At 60.9% G+C, this 13,859-nt stretch overlaps 1 protein-coding gene across 1 annotated transcript; it reads left to right on the forward strand.

Annotated features, from left to right (window-relative positions):
- The first annotated feature begins 612 nt into the window (after nt 1-612).
- On the forward strand, nt 613-13,809 carry efhc1 (EF-hand domain (C-terminal) containing 1). The gene is given in 12 exon segments (XM_055630988.1): nt 613-747; nt 2,097-2,318; nt 3,062-3,349; nt 5,734-5,883; nt 6,681-6,862; nt 7,351-7,408; nt 7,410-7,439; nt 7,441-7,584; nt 8,901-9,041; nt 10,157-10,370; nt 11,007-11,154; nt 13,062-13,809. Coding segments are annotated over 12 exon segments (2,313 nt in total). The 5' UTR covers nt 613-684; the 3' UTR covers nt 13,735-13,809.
- The last annotated feature ends 50 nt before the right edge of the window (nt 13,810-13,859 follow it).

Here is a 13,859-nt window from a genome sequence, read left to right on the forward strand (position 1 = left end):
TCTCCCCACCTCCCTGTCTCGCCCAGTCTCACGGTCTCTCCCTCTCTGTCTCAAGATCTCAAGAGTTTATTGTCATGTGTCCCAGATAGGACAATGAAATTCTTGCTTTGCTTCAGCACAACAGAATATAGTAGGCGTGAATACAGAACAGATCAGTGTGTCCATATACCATTGTATAAATATATACACACATGAATAAATAAACTGATAAAGTGCAAATAAACAGATAATGGGCTATTAATGTTCAGAGTTTTGTCCGAGCTGAGTTTAATAGCCTGAATGCTGTGGGGAAGTAGCTATTCCTGAACCTGGACGTTGCAGTCTTCAGGCTCCTGTACCTTCTACCTGAAGGCAGCGGTGTCCCAGTCTCCCTCTCTCTCTGCCCCAGTCTCTCTCTCTCTCTGCCCCAGTCTCTGTTTCTCTCTCTCCCTCTGTCTCAGCCTCTATCTCTCTCTATCCCAGTCTCTCTCCCTCTCTCTGTCTCACATCGAGCTCCAGTTTGTTTGTTTACCGTCGCCATGGAAACGCCGACTGATACTGCGGGAAACGGAACGCGAGCAACCGGCTGGAGGGAGGGAGGGTAACAGGGGGAGAGAGAAAGAGTAGCCGGGAGAAGAGAGGATCAGCGGGGGGAGAGAAGAATCAGCGGGGAGAGGGGAGTGAGCGTGTGTTGCAGGCGCCGGGATGTCGTGCTACCCAGTCCGGGGTCTGCCTTTGCTGCCGGGGTACACGGTCCGCGACCCCACGGTGATTAGCGGTGATCTACGCCGGACCCTCCCCACGGCCATCTGCCCCCCAGCCCCGCTCCCTCCACCCCAGCCACCGGCCGCCCGCCAGCGAGGAGCTGGAGCCCGGCCCGACTCCAGGCTACCCCCCGACCCCGTGCGTGTTGCCCCCCAACCCCCGCCAGCGCCCGGCTCCTCACCCCCCCCCCCCCCCCCCACCTCTATCCACATTCGCTGCGGCCACTCGGCATCTGTGGAGAGAGGCTTCCCCTGGGGGTCACGTCCCTCTCTGCCGTGTCCTCGCCTCCCTCTCGACAGAAAACAGCTCCCCACCCCCTCAACGCCCACAGCTCCGGGGGGGGAGAGGAGAGTGGGTGGGATTGGGTGGGGGGGTGAGGGGATGGACAGATGGGGGGGGGGAGGTGAGGGTGAGAGAGAGCGCGGATGGACAGAGGGGGAGGGGGAGGGGAGGGGAGTGAAGGGGAGAGAGTTTTGCCTTTGAGGGGAGGGGAGTGTGCGAGGGGGGAGTGAATGGGGGAGTGTGGTGGGGGGGGGCAGTGAGGGCCCCGATGAGGGGGAGGGGTGTGAATGGGAGTGTGGGTGGGGGGGACAGTGAGGGGAGGGGGGAGAGGTGTGGCATTAAGGGGGGCAGTGAGGGGAGGAGGGGGGGTCAGTGTGGTGGGTGGGGAAGACAATGAGGGGAGGAGGGGGAGTGAGGGGAGGGGCCCAGGGAGTGTGGTGGGGGGGCAGTGAGTGGGGTGGATTCGGAGGGGGGACGTGTGAAATGGGGGAGTGGTGAGGGTGACAGTGAGAGGAGGAGGGGGGGGGTGTGGGAGGGGGACAGTGAGGGAGGAGGGGGGTGTTTTGGGGAGGGGGGGTGGTGAGTGGAGGGGGGAGGGGGGGAGGGGGAGTGTGGAGGGGGGATGAGTGAGAGGAGGGGGGACAGTGAGAGGGGGGAGTGAGGGGAGGGGGGACAGTGAGGGGAGGAGGGGGGAGTGAGGGGGTGGGGGAGTGTTGGGGGGACAGTGAGGGAGGGAGGGAGGGGGTGGGGGGGGGAGTGAGGGGTGTGGGGTGGGGGACAGTGAGAGGAGGAGGGAGTGTGGTGGGAGGGGAGGAGAGGAGTGAGTTGGGGGGTGGGGGGGGGGTTGGGAGAGTGAGGAGGAGGACCATGGGTTGGGTGGGGGGGGGGGGCAGCAGAGGGGAGGGGTAAGTGTGGGGATGGGGAGAGGAGAGATGAAGGGAGGTGGGGCAGAGGCGGTGGAGAGAGTGAGCGGGAGAGGAAGGGGCCTTGCGCTTGTGTAGCGGGGTGGGGGGGGAGTGGCGGCATCCCCCGGTTCCCCGCCTCTGACCATCCATTGCCATGTCGTGCAGAAGTCACGCTTCGGGCGGCCGCAGACCTTCAGTTACCGCAACGGCTTCGCGCTGCCGCTGGTGCCGCGGGTCGGTATCGGCGGTGACCCGCTCCATGTCAACCCGCTGTCCCAGGCCGATGTGGACCAACTGGCCGACACCCGGCCCACGCTCACCTACGGACAAGCCCGGCAGGCGCCGCCCTCCGACTTCATCCCCGGCCACGTCGCCTTCGACAAGCAGGTAACACCCTCACTACCCACCCCTCTCATCTCCCCCTCCTCCTCCTCCTCTTCCCCCCCCCACCCTCCTCTCCCATTTCCTCCTCTCTCCCTCTCTCTCCCCTCCTCTCTCCATCCCTCCTCCTCTCTCCATCCCTCTCACCTCTCTCCCTTTCTCCTCTCTTCTCTCTCCATCCCTTTCTCTCTCCCCTCTCTCTCCCTCCCCTCCCCTTTCCCTCTTCTCTCCCCCCTCTCCTCTCCCCTCCCCCATCTCTCTCTGCCGCTCCCTCCCGCCCCCTGCCCCCTCCCTTTCCCTCCCTCCCCCTCCCCTCCCTCTCCTCTCTCTCTCTCCCTCTACCCCTCCCTCTCCCTCTCCCCTTCTCTCCCCCTCTCTCTCTCCCCCCTCTCTCTCCTCCCCCTCCCCCTCTCCCTCCCCCCTCCCCTCTCCCCCTCTCTCCCCCCCCTCCCCTCTCTCTCCCCCCTACCTCTCTACCCCCTTCCCCGCTACCCCCCTCCTTTCTCCCGCCTCTCCCTCTCCCCCTACTCTCTCTTTCCCCCTTCTCTCTCTCCCCCCCTTTCTCTCCCCCCCTCCTTTCTCCCTCCCCTCTACCCCCTCCTCTCTCCCCCCTACCCCCTCCTTTCTCTCCCTCTCCCCCCCCCGTCTCCTCTCCTCTCCCACTCATCCCCTCTGCCCCACTGCCCTCCCCCCCCCCCACCCCCCCCCCCCCCCCCCCTCCCCAGTGACGGCTGCTGTCCCTGGTGCAGGTGCTGCGGTTCTACGGCTTCTTCAAGGAGACGGTGCGTGAGTCCCCGGCGGAGGTTTACCGTGTGCGGCGGATCGTGCTGCTGTACCACCTGGAGGACGACAGCATCGCCATCAGCGAGCCGACCGTGGACAACGCGGGGCTGCCACAGGGGCCGCTCATCGCCCGCCAGCGGCTGCCCCGGGATGACCAGGGTCACACCTGGCACTGGCGCCACCTCAATGTGGCCACCGACTTCACCGCCTACGGCAAGCGCTTCCGCCTCACCGGCTGTGACCGCTTCACCTGGGTACGTCCCACCGGGGTCACCGTACCGGGGTCACATAGAAACATAGAAACATAGAAATTAGGTGCAGGAGTAGGCCATTCGGCCCTTCGAGCCTGCACCGCCATTCAATATGATCATGGCTGATCATCCAACTCAGTATCCCATCCCTGCCTTCTCTCCATACCCCCCTAATCCCCTTAGCCACAAGGGCCACATCTAACTCCCTCTTAAATATAGCCAATGAACTGGCCTCAACTACCCTCTGTGGCAGAGAGTTCCAGAGATTCACCCCTCTCTGTGTGAATAAAGTTCTTCTCATCTCGGTTTTAAAGGATTTCCCCCTTATCCTTAAGCTGTGACCCCTTGTCCTGGACTTCCCCAACATCGGGAACAATCTTCCTATATCTAGCCTGTCCAACCCCTTAATAATTTTGTAAGTTTCTATAAGATCCCCTCTCAATCTCCTAAATTCTAGAGAGTATAAACAAAGTCTATCCAGTCTTTCTTCATAAGACAGTCCTGACATCCCAGGAATCAGCCTGGTGAACCGTCTCTGCACTCCCTCTATGGCAATAATGTCCTTCCTCAGATTTGGAGACCAAAACTGTACGCAATACTCCAGGTGTGTGGTCCCACCAAGACCCCCTGTACAACTGCACATCTAACTCCCTCTCTAAATATAGCCAATAATGTCCTTCCTCAGATTTGGAGACCAAAACTGCACGCAATACTCCAGGTGTGGTCTCACCAAGACCCTGTACAACTGCAGTAGAACCTCCCTGCTCCTATACTCAAATCCTGGTACCGGGTCAACTACACCCAGTGTGCCGGGGTCATGGGGTCACGGGCTGGTGTGCCGGGGTCATGGGGTCACGGGCTGATGTGTCGGGGTCACGGGCTGATGTGTCGGGGTCACGGGCTGGTGTGTGGGGGTCACGGGCTGGTGTGTCGGGGTCATGGGGTCGCGGGCTGGTGTGTGGGGGTCACGGGCTGGTGTGTCGGGGTCATGGGGTCACGGGCTGATGTGTCGGGGTCACGGGCTGATGTGTCGGGGTCACGGGCTGGTGTGTGTTGGGGTCACGGGCTGATTGTGTGGGGTCACGGGCTGGTGTGTGGGGTCACGGGCTGGTGTGTCGGGTCATGGGGTCACGGGCTGATGTGTGGGGGTCACGGGCTGGTGTGTGTCGGGGGGTCACGGGCTGGTGTGTCGGGGTCATGGGGTCGCGGGCTGGTGTGTCGGGGTCACGGGCTGGTGTGTGGGGGGTCACGGGCTGGTGTGTCGGGGTCATGGGGGTCACGGGCTGATGTGTGGGGGTCACGGGCTGGTGTGTCGGGGGTCATGGGGTCACGGGCTGATGTGTCGGGGTCACGGGCTGGTGTGGGGGGGTGACGGGCTTGGTGTGTGGGGGTGACGGGCTGGTGTGTCGGGGTGACGGGTCACGTGTGTGTGGGGTCACGGGGTGTGGTGTGTGGGGTGACGGGTTGTGTGTCGGGGGTGACGGGGGCTGGTGTGTGGGGTCACGGGCTAGTGTGTGTCGGGTCACGGGCTAGGCTGGTGTCGGGGGTGACGGGCTAGTGTGTGGGGGTGACGGGCTGGTGTGTGGGGTGACGGGCTAGTGTGTCGGGGTGACGGGTTGGTGTGTCGGGGTGACGGGTTGGTGTGGGGGTGACGGGCTGGTGTGTGGGGGTGACGGGCTAGTGTGTGTGGGTGACGGGCTAGGTGTGTCGGGGTGACGGGTTGGTGGTGTGTGACGGGGTGTGACGGGGTCACGTGTGTGTGGGGGTGACGGGCTGGTGTGGGGGTGACGGGCTAGTGTGTGGGGGTGACGGGTTGGTGTGGGGGTGACGGGCTGGTGTGTGGGGGTGACGGGCTAGTGTGTGGGGGTGACGGGTTGGTGTGGGGGTGACGGGTTGGTGTGTGGGTGACGGGCTAGTGTGTGAGGGTGACGGGCTAGTGTCGGGGTGACGGGCTAGTGTGTCGGGGTGACGGGTTGGTGTGGGGGTGACGGGTTAGTGTGTCGGGGTGACGGGCTGGTGTGTGGGGGTGACGGGCTGGTGTGTGGGGGGGTGACGGGTTGGTGTGTCGGGGTGACGGGTTGGTGTGTGGGGTGACGGGTTGGTGTGTGGGGTGACGGGCTGGTGTGTGGGGGTGACGGGCTGGTGTGTGGGGTCACGGGGCTGATGTGTCGGGGTCACGGGCTAGTGTGTGGGGTGACGGGTTGGTGTGTGGGGGTGACGGGCTAGTGTGGGGGTGACGGGCAGATGTGTCGGGGTGACGGGTTGGTGTGGGGGTGACGGGTTAGTGTGTGGGGGTGACGGGCTAGTGTCGGGGTGACGGGCTAGTATGTCGGGGTGACGGGTTGGTGTGGGGGTGACGGGCTGATGTCCGGTGTGTCTGGTGCCAGGACTTCATGCTGAGCCACGGCATGGTGCCCAACTGCCCAGAGGACACCCCACCCGACCCGTACATGGAGAGCCGCAAGGAGCCGCCGCGGGAGCACCGCACCCCATCGGACTTCGACAAACTCAAGCAGTTCCTCACCTTTGACCGCCAGGTGCGTGACCCAGCGCACCCTCGCCTGACCCTCCACCTCTAACCCTCACCTCCGATCCACAATCCCTCACCGCTAACCTGAGCCCTAACTCTCCCACCCCGAGTCATCGTCCTCTACACCACCCTCTAATCCACTTGACCCCTGGAGCGGAAAAGACTACAAAAAGTAGTAAACACCGCCCAGTCCATCATCGGCTCTGACCTCCCTTCCATCGAGGGGATCTATCGCAGTCGCTGCCTCAAAAAGGCTGCCAGCATCATCAAGGACCCACACCATCCTGGCCACACACTCATCTCCCCGCTCCCTTCAGGTACAAGGTACAGGAGCCTGAAGACTGCAACGACCAGGTTCAGGAATAGCTACTTCCCCACAGCCATCAGGCTATTCAACCTGGCTCGGACAAAACTCTGATCATTAATAACCCATTATCTGTTATTTGCTTTTTATCAGTTTATTTATTCATGTGTGTATTTACGTATATTATGGTATATGGACACACTGATCTGTTTTGTACTATGTTCTGTTGTGCTGAAGCAAAGCAAGAATTCCATTGTCCTATCAGGGACACATGACAATAAACTCTCTTGAATCTTGATCCTCCCATCCCTGACCCTTAACCCCAATTGACCGCCAAGCCACCCCTCGGACCCCTGACCCGCCCCTAGCAATACCTGCCCCCGACCTCTCAACTCTGACCCCTAATCCCATCGACTCCTAACGCCCCCCGGAGCAGCCTGTGCCGCGCCCCCCGCCCCTGGCCTGAGCGCTAATGTCCGGTGTCCGGTGTGTGCGGGCAGGTGCTGCGTTTCTACGCGTTGTGGGGCGAGGATGAGGACGGGCCGGACCAGTGCCGCCGCTACATCATCCACTACTTCCTGGCCGACGGCTCGCTGGAGATCCGCGAGGTCTACGAGAAGAACGACGGCAGAGACCCCTTCCCTGTGCTGGTGGGCCGGCAGCGCCTCGCCAAGAGCCTCAAGCAGCCACCGGTGAGTAGAGGCCCACTCCCCGGTGTGTGGAGACCCCGAGCCCCCCGCCGTGACCCCCACTCCCCGGTGAGTAGAGGCCCCCTAGCCCCCTCCCCTCCCCCTCGCCGTGACCCCCACTCCCCGGTGCATAGAGACCCCCTAGACCTCCAACACCCTCCCCATCTCCCACCCCCCACAGACACCCCCCCATCATCATCACACCCAGGCCCTATCCCTGACACCCCCTCCCCTCCCGCCCCGGTGAGTGCAACCCCCCCCCCCTCTCTCCCGGCTCCCCCGGCCTGACCCCCCTCTCACCCCGCCCTGACCCCCCCTCTCCCCGGCCCTGACCCCCTCTCTCCCCCGGCCCTGACCCCCTCTCCCCCCGGCCTGACCCCCTCTCTCCCCGGCTTGACCCCCTCTCTCTCTTGACCCCCACCCTGACCCCCCTGACTCTCTCCCCCGGCCCTGACCCCCTCTTACCCCCTGACCCCCCCGTCTCTGCCCGCAGCCAGCTTCCCGCCGCCGTGCTGGAGGTGTCGGCGGCGGAGGTGGCTGGAGTGGCTGGGCCCGCGGGACCTGGTGGTGGGGCAAACACGTCACGGTGCTCGGCCGCCGCTTCTTCATCTACGACTGCGACGCGTTCACCCGCCGCTTCTACCAGGACAACGTCCGCGGCATCGACCTGCACCCGGTCGACATCTCCCTGAAAGCACCCGCTCCTGAAGAGAAGGTCCGCCCCGGGAGGAGAGGAGGGGGGAGTAGAGGGACGGGGTGACGGGGGGTGAGAGTGAGGAGGAGGGGGGGGGGGTGAGTGAGGGGGGGGGGGGGAGGGAGAGGAGGTGGGGGGGGGGGTGAGTGAGGGGGGAGTGGGGGGGGGGGGGTGTGAGTGAGGAGGGGTGAGTGAGGAGGGGGGGTGAGTGAGAGGAGGGGGGGTGGAGTGAGTGAGGGGGGGTGAGGAGGGAGGGGGTGAGTGACGTGAGGGGGGGGGAGGTGAGTGAGGAGGGGGGGGTGAGGAGGAGGGGGGGGGTGGTGAGTGAGGAGGGGGGATGAGTGAGGGACGGTCAGTGAGGAGGAGGGGAGGAGGGAGATGTCGACCTGCCCCCGGTCGACATCTCCCTGAAAGCACCCGAGGGGGAAGAGAGAAGGTCGCCCCGGGAGGAGGAGGAGGGGGGGTGAGTGAGGAGGGGGGTGTGAGGGGGGGGGTGAGTGGAGGAGGGGGAGTGAGGAGGGGGGTGAGGTGAGGAGAGGGGGGGGTGAGTGAGGAGGGGGGGTGAGTGAGGAGGGGGTGAGTGAGTGGGGAGGGGGTGAGGTGAGGGAAGGAGGAGGGGGTGAGTGAGTGAGGAGGGGGGGTGAGGAGGGGGGGGGTGAGGAGGGGAGGAGGGGGGGGAGTGAGGGAGGGGGGGTGAGTGAGGAGGGGGTGTGAGTGAGGAGGGGGGGAGTGAGGAGGGGGGTGTGAGGTGAGGAGGGGGGGGTGAGTGAGGAGGAGGGGGGTGAGTGAGGGTGAGGAGGAGGGGGTTGTGGAGTGAGAGGAGGGGGAGGGGGGGTGAGTGAGGAGGAGGGGTGAGTGAGGAGGGGGGGTGTGAGGAGGGGAGGGTGGGGAGGGGGGGGTGAGTGAGGAGGGGGTGTGAGGAGTGAGGAGGGGGTGAGTGAGTGAGGAGGGGGGGGTGAGGAGGAGGAGGAGGAGGGTGAGTGAGGAGGGGGGTGAGTGAGGAGGAGGGGGGGAGTGAGGAGGGAGGGTGAGTGAGGAGGGGGGGGTGTGAGGTGAGGAGGAGGAGGGGGGGGGTGAGTGAGGAGGAGGGGGGTGAGTGAGTGGGAGGAGGGGGGGGGGGAGTGAGGAGGAGGGGGTGAGTGAGTGAGGAGGGGGGTGAGTGAGGAGGGGGGAGTGAGTGAGGAGGGAGGGGGTGAGGAGTGAGGATGGGGGTGAGTGAGGAGGAGGGGGTGAGTGAGTGAGGAGGAGGGTGCGTGAGGAGGGAGGGGGGTGAGTGAGTGAGGGAGGGGGGGGTGATGAGGGGGTGGAATGGGAGTAACGGCGGATCTGCTCCCCAGTGGATACCGCCCTACAACGGCTTTGGGTCGCTGGAGGACTCGGTGGAGAACTGCCTGTCGCTGATCCCGAAAGCACCCAAGAAGGATCTCATCAAGATGCTGGAGAACGACAAGGTCATCTTGAGATACGAGTGCAGGATGGTGAGTGTGCGGGGGGTCTGCGGTTTTGTGGGAAGGAACTGCAGATGCTGGTTTACACCGAACGTGGACACAAAAAGCTGGAGTAACTCAGCGGGACAGGCAGCATCTCTGGAGTCCCAGTCTCAGTATGGAGAAGTCTTGAGCCATTCCTTCTCTCCAGAGATGCTGCCTGTCCCGCTGAGTACGAGGTAATTCAAGAGTTCTCCCGAGTTACTCACGAACTCCCGAGTTTTCCCCTTGATTCGAACTCGGGGAATGTCAGTAGCGAGCTGGTAGCGAGTCCGTAGATGTTTCGTAGCGGCTCGTAATGCCAGCCGCAGGAACTTGGGGCATCAGGTAAGTCAGGATGTTTTTTCAACATGTGGAAAAATGTCCACGAGTTTAAAAAAAATAGCCCCGAGTATCTACGAACGGATATTACCGTAATTCTCCGAGTTTGAATCAAGGGGAAAACTCGGGAGAGTTCGTGAGTAATTCGGGAAAGTGGGACAGGGCCTAACTCTTGCTTTTTGTGTGCGTCTTCCACATCTGCGTTTGGAGGGGGTGTGAGATATTTGTGGTAGGTGGTTGAGGGGATAGGGGGTGCAGAGGTAGAGGGGGTGAGTGGTGGAGGGGTCAGGGAGTGGAGGGGTCGGGAGGTAACTGCAGTGGTACTGGAGGCAGGCACTGTGGTGGTGTGGAGGCTGTTGGATGTGCAGGGAGTGGGGGTGGGGGGTGGGGGGGTGCAGGCTGGCACGGTGGTCAGCACAGCCAAACTGGCCGAGCAGCTTGCTCCGTACTCTGGGTGGAAGAGACGGGGAAGGATTCAAGGGGTTCTGTGTGTCATTGTGGGTCGTGTGGTCTTTGGGGCGGGACTAGTGGGTTACCCAGTGTGGGGGTGTCTCTGGTGTAGGGGTGGGGGTGTCTCGGGTGTCGGTTCCCCAGTGTGGGGGTTTCCCGGGATAATGGTGTTCCCCGGTGTGTGGGGTGAGGGGGCTCTCCGGGGGTGGGGGTTCCCCGGTGTGCGTGTGGGGGTTCCCCGGTGTGGGGTGGGGGTTCCCCAGTGTGTGTGGGGGTTCCTTGCGTGGCTGGTGTCCGGGCCGGGCTGACTCTCCGCTGCGCTGTGCCCGCCCCAGGAGTCGCGGTTCCCGGAGGACCGGCAGCGCCGCTTCATCCTGAGCTTCTACGTTGCGACCGACACCATCAGCATCTTCGAGCCGCCGCTGCGCAACTCGGGACGCACCGGCGGCAAGATCCTGTCCAAGGTGAAGATCCCCAAACCCGGCAGCACCGCCGACAAGCCTCGCTTCTACACCACCCCGGACCTGGCCATCGGCTCCACTGTAGAAGGTACAGGGGCTAGCACACACCGCTGGGCACAACGGCCTCTCCACACCCCACGGATAGACCCGGTACTACTGCCCATTAAGGGCCTGTCCCACTATGGCGACCTAATCTGCGAGTTTAGAGGAGTTTGCGCTCGCCACAAACTCGTAGCATGGTCGACACATGGTCCTAGGTCACTGTAAAAATCTCGAGCTGGATCGACCGACCGCACACACACGCACACACACATCGCAAAGGCGGGGGCCAGGGAAAGCGGGGGGAGCGCTGTCTAAAATTCACACCCGCGTTGAAGAGGAAGTAAAAGACAACTGGCAAAGTTGACTGCCTGTAACTACGTAGCGACCCCACTCCACTGAACTACGAGTTAACAAGAACCATGCCGACCAGGGAAAATAGTTCAGCATGCTGAGGCCGCAAGCGTGCGGGAACTTCTCTCGAGCATGAAGGAGTTACTCTTCTACCACACCCTGTAAGGGGGGAGGGGGGCGAGAACATGTCTGTGTGGGGGCAGGGGCAAGAAGCTATTCCTATCTATGTGTGTGGGAAGGGAGGGGGTCTGTCCTGTTGGTGGCTGCTGGGTCTGTGAGAGTAACGACCTGCTGTGTTCCCCTCACTTTCCCTTCCCCCTCTGCCCCCCAGTTATCGGCTACCTGTTCATCATCACGGACGCTGACGAGTTTGTGTACAAATACGTCGAGGAGCACGCTGCTGACCTCCCGGCCGAGACTGTGGCATCGTTCCGGCAGAAGTCGCAGGGGCGGGCGAGGGCAGCTGCCTCCGAGGCCCGGTCAGTACAGGCCCTTCCACCCTGCACATGGTCCAAATCCCTCCATATCCATGTGCCTGTCTAAAAGCCTCTTAAACACCACTATGGCATCTGCCTCCACCACCACCCCCAGCAGCATGTTGCAGCCTCCTGTGTAAACAAGCTTGCCCCACACAGCTTTCAACTTTGCTCCTCTCACCTTAACATTCTGCCCTCTAGTCATTTCATGATATTTTTATCAGATCATAAGACATAGGATGAGAATTAGGCCATTCGGCCCATCTCGTCTACGCCAATCGTAGCTGATCTATCTTTCCCTTTCAACCCCATTCCCCTGCCTTCTCCCCAATACCCCTGACACCCGTACTCAAGGCAGATAGATCCCCAGGGCCTGATGGTCTGCATCCCAGAGTACTCAAGGAGGTGGCCCTAGAAATCGTGGATGCAGTGGTGATCAATTTCCAATGGTCTATAGACTCTGGATCATATCCTGTGGACTGGAGGGTAGCCACTGGAGGGTAACTCCACTGTTTAACAAAGGAGGGAGAGAGAAAACAGGGAGTTATAGACCAGTTAGCCATACATCAGTAGTGGGGAAGATGCTGGAGTCGATTATTAAAGATGTTATAACAGCGCATTTGGAAAGCCAGTCAGCATGGATTTATGAAGGGGACATCATGCTTGACTAATCTTCTGGAATTTTTTGAGGATGTAATGTTGAATGGATGAGGGAGTTAGTGGATGTGGTGTATCTGGACTTTCAAAAAGCCTTTGACAAGGTCCCACACAGGAGATTAGTGTGCAAAATTAGAGCACATGGTATTGCGGATAGGGTATTGACATGGATAGAGAACTGGTTGGCAGACAGGAAGCAAAGAGTAGGAATTAACGGGTCCTTGTCAGAATGGCAGGCAGTGACGAGTCGGGTGACACAAGGCTTGGTGCTGGGACCCCAGTTATTTACACTATATATTAACGATTTAGACGAGGGAATTTTGTAGATGACACAAAGCTGGGTGGCAGTGTGAGCTGTGATGAGGATGCTAGTAAATGTGAGGTTATCCACTTTGGTGGCAAGAACAGGATAGCAGATTATTATCTGAATGGAGGCTGATTAGGAAAAGGGGAGCTGCAACAAGACCTGGGTGTCCTTGTACATCAGTCACTGCAGGTGCAGTAGGCAGTGAAGAAAGCTAATGGCATGGTGGCCTTCATAGAGAGAGGATTTGAGTTTAGGAACAAGGAGGTCCTACTGCAGTTGTACAGGGCCCTGGTGAGACCGCACCTGGAGTATTGTGTGTAGTTTTGGTCTAATTTGAGGGAGGACATCCTTGCTATTGAGCGAGTGAAGCATGGGTTCACCAGGTTAATTCCTGTGATGGCGGGACTGACATGATGAAAGAATGGGTCGACTGGGATTGTATTCACAGGAATTTAGAAGGATGAGAGGAGATTTTATAGAAACATATAATAGTTTCAATAAAGTTAGATTTGGCTCTTAGGGCTAACGGAATAAAGGGATATGGGGGGGAAGCAGGAACGGGGCACTGATTGTGGATGATCAGCCATAATCATATTGAATGGTTCGAAGGGCAGAATGGCCTACTCCTGCAACTATTTTCTTTGTATCTCTGCTGTACAAATATCAATTGAGTGGCCTCTACAGCAATGAATTCCACAGATTCACCGTCTTCTGACTAAAATACCTCATCTCCTTCCTAAAGGAACGTCCTCTGAAGCTGTGACCTCTGGTCCGAGACTCTCCCACTAGTGGAAAACATCTTCTCTATCCAAGTTTTTCTCTCCCCCCCCCCCCCCCCCCCCCCACTTCTGCCTGCTACTCTTTGCGTACCCCTCACGCTGCCCGCTCTCCGTCACACCCAGGGCGAGCTCGCTGCCACTGACACCCGTCTCTCTGCCTCTTTCAGCCCGGCTGCCGCGGAGGAGACGGATCCGTGCCCACCGGCGACGGGCGTGGGGGAATGCCCCGTGCCCCCAGAGTGCCAGCAGCTGCTCGAAACCTCACCGCTGGCAGCACAGCTGTCCAGGAACACCTGCCTGCCCCTGCCCGGCGACATGCTGGTGCCCAGGTACCAGATGGAGGTGCCCACACCCCTGGACCCAGCCAAAACACCTGCTCCCCCACCGGCTGACATCTGTGGCCCACAGCTCATGCGCAACACACAGACTCCCCTGGGCCTTGATGCCCGCAGTCCCCAGTACCAGGGCAATGCCCGCAGTCCACAATACCAGGGCGATCCCTGCCCACCCCAGTACCAGGGAGATCCCTGCACTCCCCAATTCCTGGGTGATGCCCACAGTCCGCAGTACCAGGGAAGTACCCAGAGTCCACGATACCAGGGCGATCCCTGCCCTACTCAGTATCAGAGTGATCCATGCCCACCCCTGTACCAGGGCAATGCCCGCAGTCCCCAGTACGCCATCAACACCCTCACCCAGGGAAATGGGCTCCAATGCACCATCCCCACTCCCCAGAGCCAGGGCAATGATTGTGCCCCTCCAGAGGGCTATGCCCGCACTCCCCAGTACCAGGGAGATATGTGCAGCCCCCTTGGCCAACCCCGACTACCCCCCTGCTGATCCCCACACCTTAGCACAGTCGCTCCCCGGAATCGGAATCGGAACCAGTGCTCCATACTTTAAATAAAGTGTTAAATCAAGTGCCCTGTCTGGACGTCTGTTTCAACCCCCCCTGTAACCAGTGT

This window comes from Leucoraja erinacea, unplaced genomic scaffold (assembly GCF_028641065.1).
Source record: "Leucoraja erinacea ecotype New England unplaced genomic scaffold, Leri_hhj_1 Leri_596S, whole genome shotgun sequence".
Classification (NCBI taxonomy): domain Eukaryota; kingdom Metazoa; phylum Chordata; class Chondrichthyes; order Rajiformes; family Rajidae; genus Leucoraja; species Leucoraja erinaceus.